Source organism: Panthera uncia, assembly GCF_023721935.1.
Source record: "Panthera uncia isolate 11264 chromosome A3 unlocalized genomic scaffold, Puncia_PCG_1.0 HiC_scaffold_11, whole genome shotgun sequence".
NCBI lineage: Eukaryota > Metazoa > Chordata > Mammalia > Carnivora > Felidae > Panthera > Panthera uncia.
In genome coordinates this window covers 27,964,264-27,978,414 of record NW_026057578.1, presented here as the reverse complement: position 1 = coordinate 27,978,414, position 14,151 = coordinate 27,964,264, and the positions used below count along the sequence as shown (strand labels likewise).

The 14,151-nt window shown below is 40.0% G+C and overlaps 2 protein-coding genes across 3 annotated transcripts in view; both read left to right on the top strand.

The window, feature by feature from the left end:
- Positions 1–14,151, top strand: part of LOC125936750 (signal-regulatory protein beta-1-like) — a 140,189-nt gene that overhangs the window by 17,289 nt on the left and 108,749 nt on the right. The gene's annotated exons all lie outside the window — the stretch shown is intronic.
- The window catches only part of LOC125936752 (signal-regulatory protein beta-1-like), a 52,300-nt gene that overhangs the window by 17,212 nt on the left and 20,937 nt on the right, over positions 1–14,151 (top strand). Inside the window, exon 1 of one of the 2 annotated variants that reach the window (XM_049651040.1) lies at positions 13,767–13,986. The exons of the other annotated variant lie outside the window; for it this stretch is intronic. Within the exon in view, the coding sequence (XP_049506997.1) occupies positions 13,917–13,986 (70 nt within the window). The 5' untranslated portion in view covers positions 13,767–13,916. Of the gene's footprint in view, positions 1–13,766; positions 13,987–14,151 lie in introns of those variants that run through there. 2 annotated transcript variants of the gene reach the window in all.

Genomic DNA, 14,151 nt, shown 5'->3' with positions numbered 1-14,151 from the left:
CAATGGAGAAAAACATGTTGGAAAACATGAAATTATGAAGCAAGGAAAGGATCCACAAATGCTTCACCCGAAGAGAATCACTGTTACAAATTGGCAGAGGTCTGTGTGCTCAGGGAACGTTAGCTGGAAGTGGTCACTAGGTCTCACCAGGTAAGTGACGGGAGCTGAACCCCGCAGGTTCTGAGTAGTTCTCACTGAGAGTTCTGCTAAGTTCTCACTGAGTAGTTCTCACTGAGTAGTTCTGCCTTTGCTTGCTAAGCAAGCATGTGAAGTCTCTTCCCTAAGGCCATTGATCTATCTGGGCAGAGGACTTGAGTTCTGATAGAGCAGATGGCTGCAGGGGGTTAGATCAGATGAAAGAGGAAACCAAGACCATTATCTTAGTAGAAGGAAGGAGGAATAAAGTTTGGATGTTTTAGGAATGAGTAATATATCTGAGACACTCAGGCCCAGTTAGCAAACTTTTAAAAATGAATTAATACCAATTTTATACAGTCGTCTCCAGAAAACAGAGGAGGAAACATTTCCGTCCTCATTTGATGAGGCCATTAGTATTTCAATAGCAAAACCTCATAGACTGTACATAAAAAAAGAAAACTACCAACCAATATCTCCCATGATTCTAAATGCAAGAATTCTCAACCGAGTGTCGGCAAACAGAATTTCACAAAGTGTAAAGCTATGTATATGTGACTAAGTAGGATTTATCCTGGGCATACAAAGCTGTTCCAACATTTGAAAATCAATCATTCTAACCCATCACAACAACAGGCTGAAGAAGAAAAATTGCATGATGATAACAATTGATGCAGACAAAGTATTTGACAAATCCAACACCCATTAGTGATGAAAACTCTCAGCAAACTAGAAATAGGAGGGAATTTCCTCAACTTGATTAAAAGCATCTGCAAAAAACCCTACAGCTCTCAGAAGTGCCTAGGTGGCTCAGTTGGTTAAATTTTACACTCTTGATCTCATATCTGGTCTTGACCTCAGGGTTGTGAGTTCAAGCCCTGAACTGGGCTCTGTGCTGGGGATGAAGCCAACATTAAAAACAAAACAAAACAAAACAAAACAAAACAAAACACCTCACTCTAAGCAACAAAAAAAGAACTAAATAAGCAAAGACACATGCCATGTTCATGGATAGAAAGACCCATATTGTTAGAATGCAAGTTCTTCACGATTTCATCTATGAATTAACTGTAATCCAGATAAAAATACCAGAAAACTATCTTATGAGTATTGACAAACGGATTCTAAAGTTTATATGGAGGCATTAAAGATCCGGAATAGCCACACAATGCTAGAGAAGAGCAAAGTCAGAAGTCTGACACCACTTGATTACAAGACTTACTAGAAATCTCCAGTTATTGAAACACTGCATTGGTGAGATAATAGTCACACAGATCCATGTAATAGAATGGAAAGCCCAGAAATAACACCCACATAAATACAGCAAAATGATCATTGGGGAAGGAGCAAAAGTAGCCGTTTCAACAGATGTTGCTGGGACAGTTGGACATCTGGACGTCCATATGCAAAAAAACTGAATCTAGACACAGATGTAACAGCCTTTATAAATATAATGGAAAACACAAAATTATAAAATACTTAGAAGCTATCATAGAAGAAAATCTAGATGATCTTTGATATGGAAATGACTTTTACTTATAAATAGATACCATATTTTAAAGCAGTTTTAGGTTCACACCAGAATGGAGCAGAAGGTACAGCTGATTTCTCATACTGCTCCCTGACCCCACACATCACAGCCTCTCCTATTATCAATATCCTTCACCAGAGTGGTACATATATTACAAACAATGAACCTGCACTGATATTTCATTAACATCCAAAGTCCATAGTTTTCAATACGGTTCACTCTTGGTATTGTATAGTCTATAAGTTTGGACTAATGTATAGCGATATCCTCCTTTATATATTATAGAGTATACAGTATTATATCTTGATGCCCTAGAAATCCTCTGTGTTCTATTTCTCTCTTCCCACCCTAACCCCTGACAATCACTGATGTATTTACTTACTGTGTCCATAGTTTTGCCTTTTCCAAAATGTCATATACTTGGCATCACGTAGTGTGCAGGCTTTATCTTTTCAATTAATAATGAGCATTTAAGGTTCTTCCATATCTTTTCAGAGCTTGACAGCTCATTTCTTCTAGCACTGGATAAGATCCCACTGTCTGAATGTACCACAATTTCCTTATCCATCCAACTACTGAAGGTCATCCTGGTTGCTTTCAAGCTTGGCAATTATAAATAAAGTTGCTACAAACTGTATTAAGGACAGTCTGTTCCGGGCCTCTTTTCTAGCCTCTCATAGCCTCAGATGGTCCTCAGACTAGTACATGCCATTCTCCCTGTGACTCACATCAACTTCCCTCTGTGCACGATAGAGCTGTGTCTGAAATCCTGGTTCACACGAACTATGAAAGAGTATGTGTTTTCTTAGATCATTAAGTTTGTGGCCATTTGTTATTCGGCAAGTTCCCTTGTTTATTACAGTGTCTGCCATGCTGCAGCCCATCCTCATATTAGGATGCAGAAGAAAGATACCCACCCCGTTCTGTACACTGGTCCTCTTCCCCTCATCCTGTATGGCAACCCAATTTGTAATTGTCATCCTTCTGTGCCAGTACATGTCGCTAAAAGAGTATGTAATGAGACCCCCACCTTGAGCTAGAACCAGTCCCTCAGAACATCTTGGACCAAGACAAAGAACATGAGAAATGCTGCAAAGTTTCTTTCCAGGAAATTTCAGGTAAAGAGTTCCAGATGAACCAGGCTGAAGAGTTCATTGTCAGTCAGAACTGGAGACATCGTTACCCTGGCCTGCAACGTGTCTGCTCACTCCCCAGCAGGGCCTGTCTTGTGGTCCAGGGAGAATGGGCCTACAGTTTCAATGGAAGTCACTTCCCCTAGTAAACCAAGTGGAAACACAGAGGTCAACCAAACAGACTATTCCATCTGCATCAGTGATTGTTGCCCAAGAATATGGGCACCTATTACTGTGTGAAGTTGATAAGAGGGCATCCTGATGTGGGGTATACGTCTAGTTCAGGCATCTATGTGTCTGTGAATGGTGAGTACAGTCTGACAACCTCTATCCTTTTGGTTTATAAAACTAAATTTTTCAAAATCTGAAACATGTACCAAATCATCATAACACACTGGATACTGGATACTGTGCCCCTTCATCCACAAACAACCCTGTAGGCTGGGATTCTATACATGGCTCTTCTGTCAGTCTGGGCCCTGTGCCCACTCTTGAATGAAGCCATGTGACAGACCATGCCCTTTATGATGACCCAACTACCAACATGAACATAGGGCCAGAAAAACTCCAAACTCAAAAGATATTCAAGTAGGTTAAATGCAACTACATGTGTGCATGGAATGATCCAAAAAGTTGTTAAACTGAGCCTACAAGTCTGTCTGGCCTTTCTGAGGTTTAAGGACAAACCTGAACTCAAGAATATGCATTGTATCTATTTTGGCCCGCTTCCTGACTCCAGACATAAGCCATAGACACTCCATATAATCCTCTGGATTTGGATGGAATCTCAACACGGGGAACCTCTCCAAATCCTAGTTCCTTCCTATGTAAAATCTCAGTATCTTGGAGTCATAAAGATGTAGAGTCTGTGAATCTTAAAATGTTAGAATTATCAAGTCATGGAGTGAGTCAACTGACTTGTAGGTTCTTAAATGGCATTTAATGTTCATCTTTGCATCTTTCATGGCCAAAGTGGAAAAAAAAGAGAGAGAGAGAGAGAGCAAGTTTTGGAGGCTTTCATCAAGCCCATTCATTCTTTCATCCATGCATTCCTCCTTCCAACCATGCATCAAGCATGCATTCACTCAAAGCACACTCTCATTCAGCCATGCATTTACCTACGCAGGAATCTGTTCACAAGTACCTGGATCCTCCTCTGGGGCAGACCCTGGGCAGATGACCCATCGTCAAAGAATTCCCAGGCTCCCACAGTGGCCTTCCTATAGTGATTGTCTGCTTTCTCTGGGCTGTGTCAGTTCCCCCTACAGTGACAGTGTCCCAGTCTTCACCCTCCTCAGACTTGGTGGTTGTCACCTGCTTCGTGCAGAGATTCTATCCACAGAGTGTGCATCTCACCTGGACGGAGAACTGCCATACGATCGAGGGAGCTGAGCAACTCACATCCAAGCAGAATAGCGATGGGACCTACACCCTGGAAAGCTTGCATTTGGTGAACGTGTCAGGGCCGGGGTCCGAGCAGGTGCTCACCTGTAAGGTGCAGCACGAGGCCCAACCTCCCATCCAGGCCAGCCTCATACTATCTGCGGAAGCACACGGCACATACAAGCCCATCGGAAGCTCAGGTAAGCCCACCTCCACTGCTCTGAGCAACTAGGTCACCTTTGTCTCCTGAGTGGAGTGAGGTATTTAAACTCACAGTGTCCCCTTTGCCGTGTCCTTCTGCCCATTGGTACTTAGGTCCCGAGATGCCTGCCTCATCTTTGTGGCATTCCTTCTGGGCTTCAAGGTGCTGCTGGCGATGAGTTTCATAGTCACCTACATCTGCAGGTGGCGGAGCCGGTAACAGGTGAGTTGGGGGCAGGTCTTAGTACATAAGAAGAGAGGTCATGGTCACCATCGTGGGCTGGCAAGAGGAGTCCAGGGTAAGGCCACTGTTTCACACTGTGCCTCCCAGGGGGATCTAGTCTCAAGAAAAGGCTGGAAATACTCTTGTTTTCTCCAAAGTTCTGTTGGAAATCTCAGAGGCTTCCAGCTCTCACCCATCCAGCAGTGCCCTGGGTTTGGAGGCTTTTAAATGAAGTCCCTTGGAATCCTGGGTGAGGGTCTGAGGTGGGGAGTTGGGATTAAAGTCAAAGTTTTGAGCCCCAAACTCCAAAGAGTGCCCCCATATACTATTATATAGGTCAGTTTTCATGGGACTGATTTTTGGAATGAATAAAGTATTGCTAAAATCTACTAATGGAGCCCATCGAGGGACTGGGAGGCTCTAGCTACTGGCAAAGATGAATGTGGGTGGGGTGGAGTTCAGAACCTCAGACAGAGGAGGTGGAGTGTAAGAGTAGGCACATCTGGTTTCTGATGTGCACCATGGATGTAGGCCTGTAGAGGGCCTGCCTCATAGAAGGTGCTCGATAAGTATTTGGGGAATTAATACAAGAATGAATAAATGAATGAATGAATGAATGAATATTTCCCTACAGTTCCTGCATGAACTGCAATACATTGCCTCCCATCCTGTGCAAGAGGCTCACATAGGGGAGAACCTGCCCCCCACCCCCCGCCTTCCATCCTGGACATGCCCCCTTCCCCACACCCTCCTGATGTTCCTTCTCTCGGAGCAGAGTCCTGATGTTCCACTCTCTTCAGAGCAGAGTCAAGGATGGACCCTGGTCTCAGGGACCCAGAGACCCTGATGCACTGAGCTTCACACTGGCCCTGCCTCTGCCCCAAAGACAATCAAGAGGGTCAAGAAAAGAAGGTTCCCATTCTGTCTGTGATCAGGAACAGCACTTCATTTTCAGAGCACATTTTACTTTTCTTTTTTAAACGTTAATTCCAGTATAGTTAACATACAGTGTTATTATAGTTTCAGGTGTACAAAAATAGTATTCAGCAATTCTATACATTACTCAGTGTTCAAAATGTAAGTGAACTCCTAATCCCCTTGGTCTGCTTAACCCATCCCCCCACTTCCCCACTTACCTCCCCTCTGGTAACTATCAGTTTGTTCTCTATAGCTACGAGCCTGTTTTTTGGTTTGACTCTTTTTTTTTTTTTTTTACTTTTTTTTTTGTCTATGCTTCTTTGATTCCACATATGACTGAAAGAAAGCATGTGATGTTTGTCTTTCTCTGACTGACATTTATTTTAGTGATAGACTCCCTAACTCTAGCCATGCTGTTGCATATGGCAAGATTTCACTCTTTCTAACGGCTGAATAATATTCCATTGTATATATTGACCACCTTTTCTTTATTCGCTCATCTGTTGATGGACATTTGCTCTGCTTCCAATAATTTGGACAAGCACATTTTACTTTTATGCAGCGCTTTCTGCAAGGATGATGTGATTTTAACACCTATATATTTTGAAATCACTACATGGAATAAGCATATTTTGGTTCTGAAATTTATAAGAAATATACAAGAAATCCTTGGTCCTACTACATTATCTTTGCAAAAATTAACATTTCGCTGTTATGGCCTTCTGTTGCTTTTAAAAACACTTACCTGAATTTGGTGTTTATCATTCTCAAATTTACTTTTATAATTTTACAGCATGTTATAAATCCTTAAGTGATATACAATGTAACTTTGCATATTTAAAATTCTATAAAGATGCTGTTGTACTATATACAGCACTCCAGAACTTTTCTTTTTTATGCTCAACACAGTGTGTGAGGTTTCTTCAAGAAGCTCCATTTTAGTAATTTTCCATGGCTCTATGGTTATGTATTATAGTAATATGCTACAACTTATGGATTCTTCTCAGGATTGTATCAAAGCTCTATCTGCTGTTTGGGTAATACAGCTTTGCAACAAGGGATTTTTTTTTTCCTCTATTTCCTTGGGCACACAATGGGAGAGTGCCTCTAGTTCCTCTGTTGTGGTCCACACAGCAGTAGTATTCTTACCATTTGCAAGCTTTAGTAATACAAAATAAAAGTTTTTAATTTTTGGTGAAGTTGTGCTCTTTCCATTTATACCTTTTATCCAACTTTACTTTTCTGAGCAATATGTGTGTGTGTCTGTGTGTTATGAATGAATGGTATGGATCTCATATGTTTTTTATGTTTAGGATAAATGATAGAGAACTTAATCAGCACAGCCATTTTGCCACATAACAAACACTCCATAAAGGTGTGATTCTTTTTATGAGGTATTATTGCCATTGGGCTACATGTCTATCTCTACATGTCCCTGCATTACCAACAATAGCCAAGCTATGGAGAAAGCCCAAATGCCCACCAACTGGTGAATGCATAAAGAAGATGTGGTATAAGCTTTCAACAAGTACAAAAAGATCGAGGTCATACTGTGTATATTTCCAGAATACAATGCTTTGAAACTTGTAATCAAGTTCAAGAAAAAAATTGGAAAGACCACAAATACATGGAGGTTATACAACATCCTATTAAAGAATGAATGGGTTAACCAAGAAATTAAAGAGGAAGTTGAAAAGTACAAGGAAACCAAAGAAAATGAAAACAAGACAGGTCAAGACCTTTGGGACGTAACAGAGGTGGTCATAAGAGGAAAGCATATTGCAATCCAGGCCATCCTAAAGAAGGAAGAAATGTCTCAAATACACAACCTAAACTTACACTCAAAAGAGCTGGAAAAAGAACAGCAAATAACATCCAAAAACATCAGAAAAGGGAAATAATAAAGATTAGAGCAGAAATCAATGATACCGAATTTTTTTTTAAAAAATGGTAGAACAGATCAACACAATGAGAAGCCGGTTCTTTGAAACAATTAACTAAACTGATAAACTCCTAGCCAGACTTATCAAGAAGGAATAGGAAAGGACCCCAATAAATAAAATCATGAATGAAAGGAGAGATCACCATCAACACCACACAAATATAATTATAATAAAATATTATGAGCAATTATATGTCAACAAATTGGGTGATCTGAAAGAAATGGATAAATTCCTAGTAACATGTAAAATGACCACAACTGAAACAGGAAGAAATAGAAAATTTGAACACACCCATAACCAGTAAAGAAATTGAATCAGTAATCAAAAACCTTTCAACAAACAAGAGAACTGGGACAGATGGTTTCCCAGAGGAATTCTACCAGACATTTAAAAAAGATTTAATATCTATTCTTCTCAAACTGTTGCGAAAAAATAGAAATGGAAGAACTTCCACTCATTCTATGAGGCCAGCATTACCTTGTTTCCACAACCAGACAAAGACCCCACTAAAAAGGAGAATTACATCCAATGTTTCTGATGAAGATGGATGCAAAAATTCTCAACAAGATACCAGCAAATTAAATCCAACAATACATCAAAGAATTATTCCCCTGATCAAGTGGGAATGATTCCTGAAATGCAGGGCTGGTTTAATATCTGCAAATCAATCAACATGGTACACCACATTAATAAAAGAAAGGATAAGAACCACATGATCCTCTCAGTAGATGCAGAAAAAGCATTTGACAAAATACAGCATCCTTTCCTGATTTAAAAAAAAAAAAAAAAAAAAAAAAAAACCTCTGGAAAGTAGAGATAGAAGGAACATAACTCAACATCAATACGGCCATATATGAAAGACCTATAGCTAATATCATCCCCAGCTGGGAAAACCTGACAGCTTTCCCCCTAAGGTCAGGAACACGACAGGGATGTCCACTCTCACCACTGTGCTCAACACAATACTGGAAGTCCTAGCCTCACCAATCCGACAACAAAAAGAAATAAAAGGCGATAAACTGGCAAGGAAGAAGTCAAACTTTCACTCTTCACAGATGCCATCATAATCTACATGGAAAACCAAAAACACACCACCCAAAATTTGCTAGAACTGATACATAAATTCAGCAAAGTCACAGGATATAAACTCAACATACAGAAATCAGTTGCATTTCTATACACCAACAATGAAGCAGCAGAAAGAGAAATCAAGGAATCAATCCCATTTACAATTGCATCAAAAATCATAAGATACCTAGGAAAAAGCTAACCAAAGAGGTAAAGGATCTATATGCCGAAAATTATAGAATACTTATGAAAGAAATTGAAGAAGACATAAAGAAATGGAAAAACATTCCATTCTCATGGATTGGAAAAACAAATATTGTTAAAATGACTATACTCCTCAAAGCAGTCTACACATCCAATATAGTCCCTATCAAATAACACCAGCATTCTTCTCAGAGCTAGACCAAACAATTCTAAAATCTGTATGGAACCACAAAAGACCCCAAATAGACAAAGTAGTGTTGAAAAAGAAAACCAAAGCTGGAGGCAACACAATTCCAGACTTCAAGGTATCACAATGCTGTAGTCATCAAGACAGTATGGTACTGGCCCGAAACAGACACATAGATCAATGGAACAGAATAGAGAACCCATAAATGGACCCACGAATATATAGCCAACTAATCTCTGACAAAGCAGAAAAGAATACTCAGTGGAAAAAAGACAGTCTCTTCAGCAAGTGGTGCTGGGAAAACTGAAAAGCGACATGCAGAAGAATGAACCTGGACCACTTTCTTACACCATGCACAAAAATAAACTCAAAATGGATGAAAGACCTAAGTGTAAGACAGAAAACCATCAAACTCCTGTAGGAGAAAACATGCAGCAGTCTCTTTGGACTTGGCCACAGCAACTTCTTACTTGACATGTCTCTGGGGCAAAGAAAACAAAAGCAAAAATGAACTATTGGGACCTTGTCAAGATAAAATGTTTCTGCACAGCAAAAAAAAAAAAAAAAAAAAAGTCAACCAAACTAAAAGGCAACTGATGCAATAGGAGTAGATATTTGCAAGTGACATATCAGATAAAGGGTTAGTATTCAAAATCTATAAAGAACTCACCAAACTCCACACCCAAAAAAACAAATAATCCAGTGAAGAAATGGGAAGAAATATGAATAGACACTTTTCCAAAGAACACATCCAGATGACTAACAGACACATGAAAAGATGCTCAACATCGCTCATCATCAGGGAAATACCAATCAAACCACAGTGAGACACCATCTCACATCTGTCAGAATAGCTAAAATTAACCAGTCAGGAAACAACAAATGTTGGCGAGGATGCAGAGAAAGAGGATCTCTTTTGTTTGCATTGTTGGTGGGAATGCAAGCTGGTGCAGCCACTCCAGAAAACAGTATGAAGTTTCCTCAAAAAGTTAAAAATAGAACTACCCTGCGACCCAGAAATTGCACTACTAGGTATTTATCCAAAGGATATAAAAATGCTGATTTGAAGGGGCACATGCGCCCCATTGTCTATAGCAGTGCTATCAATAATAGCCAAATTATGGAAATAACCCAAAGGTCCATCAACTTATGCATGGGTAAAGAAGATGTGGTATATATATACGATGGAAAATTACTTGGAAGCCAATAGAAGGAAATCTTGCCATTTGCAACAATGTAGATGGTAGAGTGTATTATGCTAAGCAAAATAAGTCAGTCAGAGAAACATAGGTGGAATTTTAAAAACACAACATAACATGGGGAAGGGAAGGAAAAATAAACTAAGTTGAAAACATAAAGGCAAACCATAAGAGATTCTTAAATATAGAGAACAAACTGAGGCTTGCTGGAGGGGATATGGGTGGGGGTGGGCTAAATGGGCAATGGGCATTAAGGAGGGCACTCATTGGGATGAGCAATGGGTGTTGCATATAAGTGATGAATCGTTGAATTCTACTCCTGAACCCGATACTGCACTATGTGTTAACTAACTTGAACTTGAGTTAAAACAAAGAAAAATGTTTAAATTTACAGTTTAGTTTAGCTGTTAGTTTCCTAGCTCACCACAAACAGAATCAGTAGATTTATAAATGTTATTCAACATGGTCCTGCACTGTGAGGTTAGGTAACTCTTCAGCGTGGTCAGAGGCCTCCAATTCATAAACTGATTTTTTTTGTTTGCTTTAAATAAGAATAAATACATTCCTACTCAGGTTACCACGTATTCCTATATAGTACAGGTCTAGGGACAATATATGAAAAGTTCCAAACTCAATGATGATAACTTTTCTCACGCTTCTCTGGTTTTAAGGTGCTTATGAAATAGTTGAATTTTTTTTACAGAACAGTTTTAAATAAAATGAAACAAATACTAGTCAAACCTACCAGGAGTCAGATATGGAGCTAGTTACTATGATGTAAATAAACTTATGTGGTTCTTAGAGTTGTCTTTCTAGGTGGCTACATAAATTTCAGTGATCATTTAGTCCTGAGGGGACCACAGATAGGATTGAACAAGATTCTTAATTGTGATATACTGTGATTAAACACAGGGTTTTAATCACGTTACTTAGGGAATAAATACAGAGCAAGGAACTTGCTGTCAGCACAATGATAACTATCTGATTTGAGCCAAACACACGACTGAATCTATTTGTTTAGCTCTCTCAGATGTGTAAGTGCCACTTCTCCAGGGGTAATGTGGTTGCCTGCAACTGTCAAAGAGCCAATAGAGAAATATAGTGGTATAGCTTGGAAATTTCTCATCTGGCTGTGATGCTTTTGGGGAATAGAACTGTTCTTTGATTCATCTCTGTATCTGTTAATCTAGCATACAGTCTAGGTATAGAAGGAGTTCAGTAACTGCTTTTGAGTAATAAACTATTCAAGAATATTTATAATAACTATACAAAATATGAAAAGATTTTCTCCTCTATTCCTTCAACCTCTATTATTTCTGGGATTGATAAACTGGTAAGGAGCCTGTATTTGTGTTAAATCCTTCAAAATTTTAACAGGAACCCATGGGGGAGGGGAAGGAAAGGAAAAAAAAAAAAAAAGAAAAGAGGTTAGAGCGGGAGAGAGCCAAAGCATAAGAGACTCTTAAAAACTGAGAACAAACTGAGGGCTGATGGGGGGTGGGAGGGTGGGGAGGGTGGGTGATGGGTATTGAGGAGGGCACATGTTGGGATGAGCACTGGGTGTTGTATGGAAACCAATTTGACAATAAATTTCATATATTGAAAAAAAAATAAAATAAATCCTTCAATATCAATTTCAAAATACTTGATATAATAAATGAAAAATACAAGCATAAAAGATGCAGCATATATATGCCACACATACATACATACATACATACATACACAAAGGAATATTACTCAGTCATCAAAAAGGATGAAATCTTGCCATTTACAATGACATGGCTGGAACTAGGTATATTACGCTAGGCAAAAGAAGTCAGTCGGAGAAAGACAAATATCACATGATTTCACTCATATGTGAAATTTAAAAAACAAAACTGATGAACATATATGGGAGGAGAGAACAAAGAAAAAGAGAGAGGATGAAGCCATGAGAAACTCCTAATGACAGAGAACAAACTCAGGGTTGATGAAGGAAGGTAGGTTGGGGTGAGCTAGATGGGTTTTGGGTATTAAGGAAGACACTTGTTCTGATGAGCACTGGGGGTTAAATGTAATTAATGAATCACTGAATTCTACTCCTGAAACCAATCTTGCACTGTATGTTAACTAACAAAAATTTAAATAAAACTTTGGAAAAAAAAAACTACCCTGCCCTATAAGTCACAGGGATGAACATATAGCACAGGGAAATACAGTCAACAGTATTGGAATAACATTGTATGGTGACAGATGGTGACCACATTTACCATGGTGAGTGTTGCAAGATGCACAGAATTGTCAAATTAATTACTATGTTGTGCACCTAAAACTAATAGAGCACTGTATGTCAGTTTAATAATACTTTGTTTAAATATTAAAAAATAAAATTTTCCCTGGCATGAAAAACAAAAGAATTAGACCCATAAATAATACATTTTTGGCCAAGTGAGTTTTGTCAAAAGTGCCAAAGCAATTCAATGTGGAAAGGATAGTCTTTTCAACAAATGGTGTTGAAACAATATTCATGTTAAAAGAAGAGGAAGGAAAGAAGAGGAAGAAAAAGGAGGAGGAGGACGAGGAGAAGAAGGAGGGGGAGGAGGAGGGGGAGGAGGACAAGGACAAGGACGAGGATGAGGAGGACGAGGAGGACAAGGAAAAAAAAATGAGAAGAAGAAGGAGCAGGAGAAGAAGGGGAAGAAGACGGAAGAGGAGGTGGAGAAGGAGAATCAAGACCGTCTCCTTATAACATACACAAAATTTGGTATTATCTAAAAATATATTAACTTATACAAACATTACTGTAGAATATACACAAAAATACTAAGACAAATTAATATGATCGGGTGGATCATAGACATACATTTAAAGCCTAAGACTATAAAAATTCTATAAGAAACTGTAGGAAAAAACCCAAACCTAAATGTTAATGATCTTGGATTAGAACAGGCATTTTAAAGGGTGCCTGGGTGGCTCAGTCAGTTAAACGTCCGACTTTGGCTCAGGTCGGGATCTCTGTAGTTCGCGAGTTTGAGTCTCGGGTCGGGCTCCATGCTGACAGCTCAGAGCCTGAAGCCTGCTTCAGATTCTGTCTCCCTCTCTCGCTGCTCCTCCCCTGCTCCCACTCTATCTCTCTCTCTCAAAAATAAATAAACATTAAATTTTTTTTTTTTTTTTTAAAAGAGGCATTTTGGGGCGCCTGGGTGGCTCAGTCGGTTGAGCGTCCGACTTCAGCTCAGGTCATGATCTCACAGTCTGTGAGTTCGAGCCCCGTGTCAGGCTCTGTGCTGACAGCTCAGAGCCTGGAGCCTGCTTTGGATTCTGTGTCTCCCTCTCTCTCTGCTCCTCCCCCACTTGCGATCTGTCTCTGTCTCAAAAATAAAAACATTAAAAAAATTCTTTTTAAAAAGAGGCATTTTAAGATAAGATGTGAAAAGCACAATTTATAAAAGAAAACATTGATCCATTTGACTTCAGTAATCTTTACACCCAATTTGGGGCCTCAAGATGAGGGGAGGGCCCACTGGAGGGGGGGGGGGCAGAGGCCCCATGCAGAAGGGAAGCATTATTTCTACTGGGCTTCTCCACTCTCTCTGAAAAAGAGAAGAGGACCCCTCACCAAGTGAGGCCTTTTCTGCCTGACTTCTATTTCACAATCTAGAAGCAGACTGCTGCCTCACAGCCACGTCACCCCATCATAGGCACTTCCTCTTAATCATGGAAGGAGGCAGGGTTTCCTTTCTACAGAACAGAGGCCAATTCTCCCCAGCACACACATTTGCACACTGCAGAGTCCCCAGGCCTCCACAATGCCGGACCCTGCCTCCCGGCCCCACTCTCCTCCTTACCTGCTGCTGGCTCTGCTGTTGGGAGTTATAGGTAAGCATTGCCTTGGGTACAATCCCCTTTCCCTACCCCTTCAACCTCACCCATGTCCCTGGACATGAAGGGCCTCCAGGTAAGCACAGGTGTGCTACCCAGGGCTGCCACAGAAGATCAAGGACTGGGTGTCATCTGAGAGCAGGAAGTCGGGGATCTGAGCAT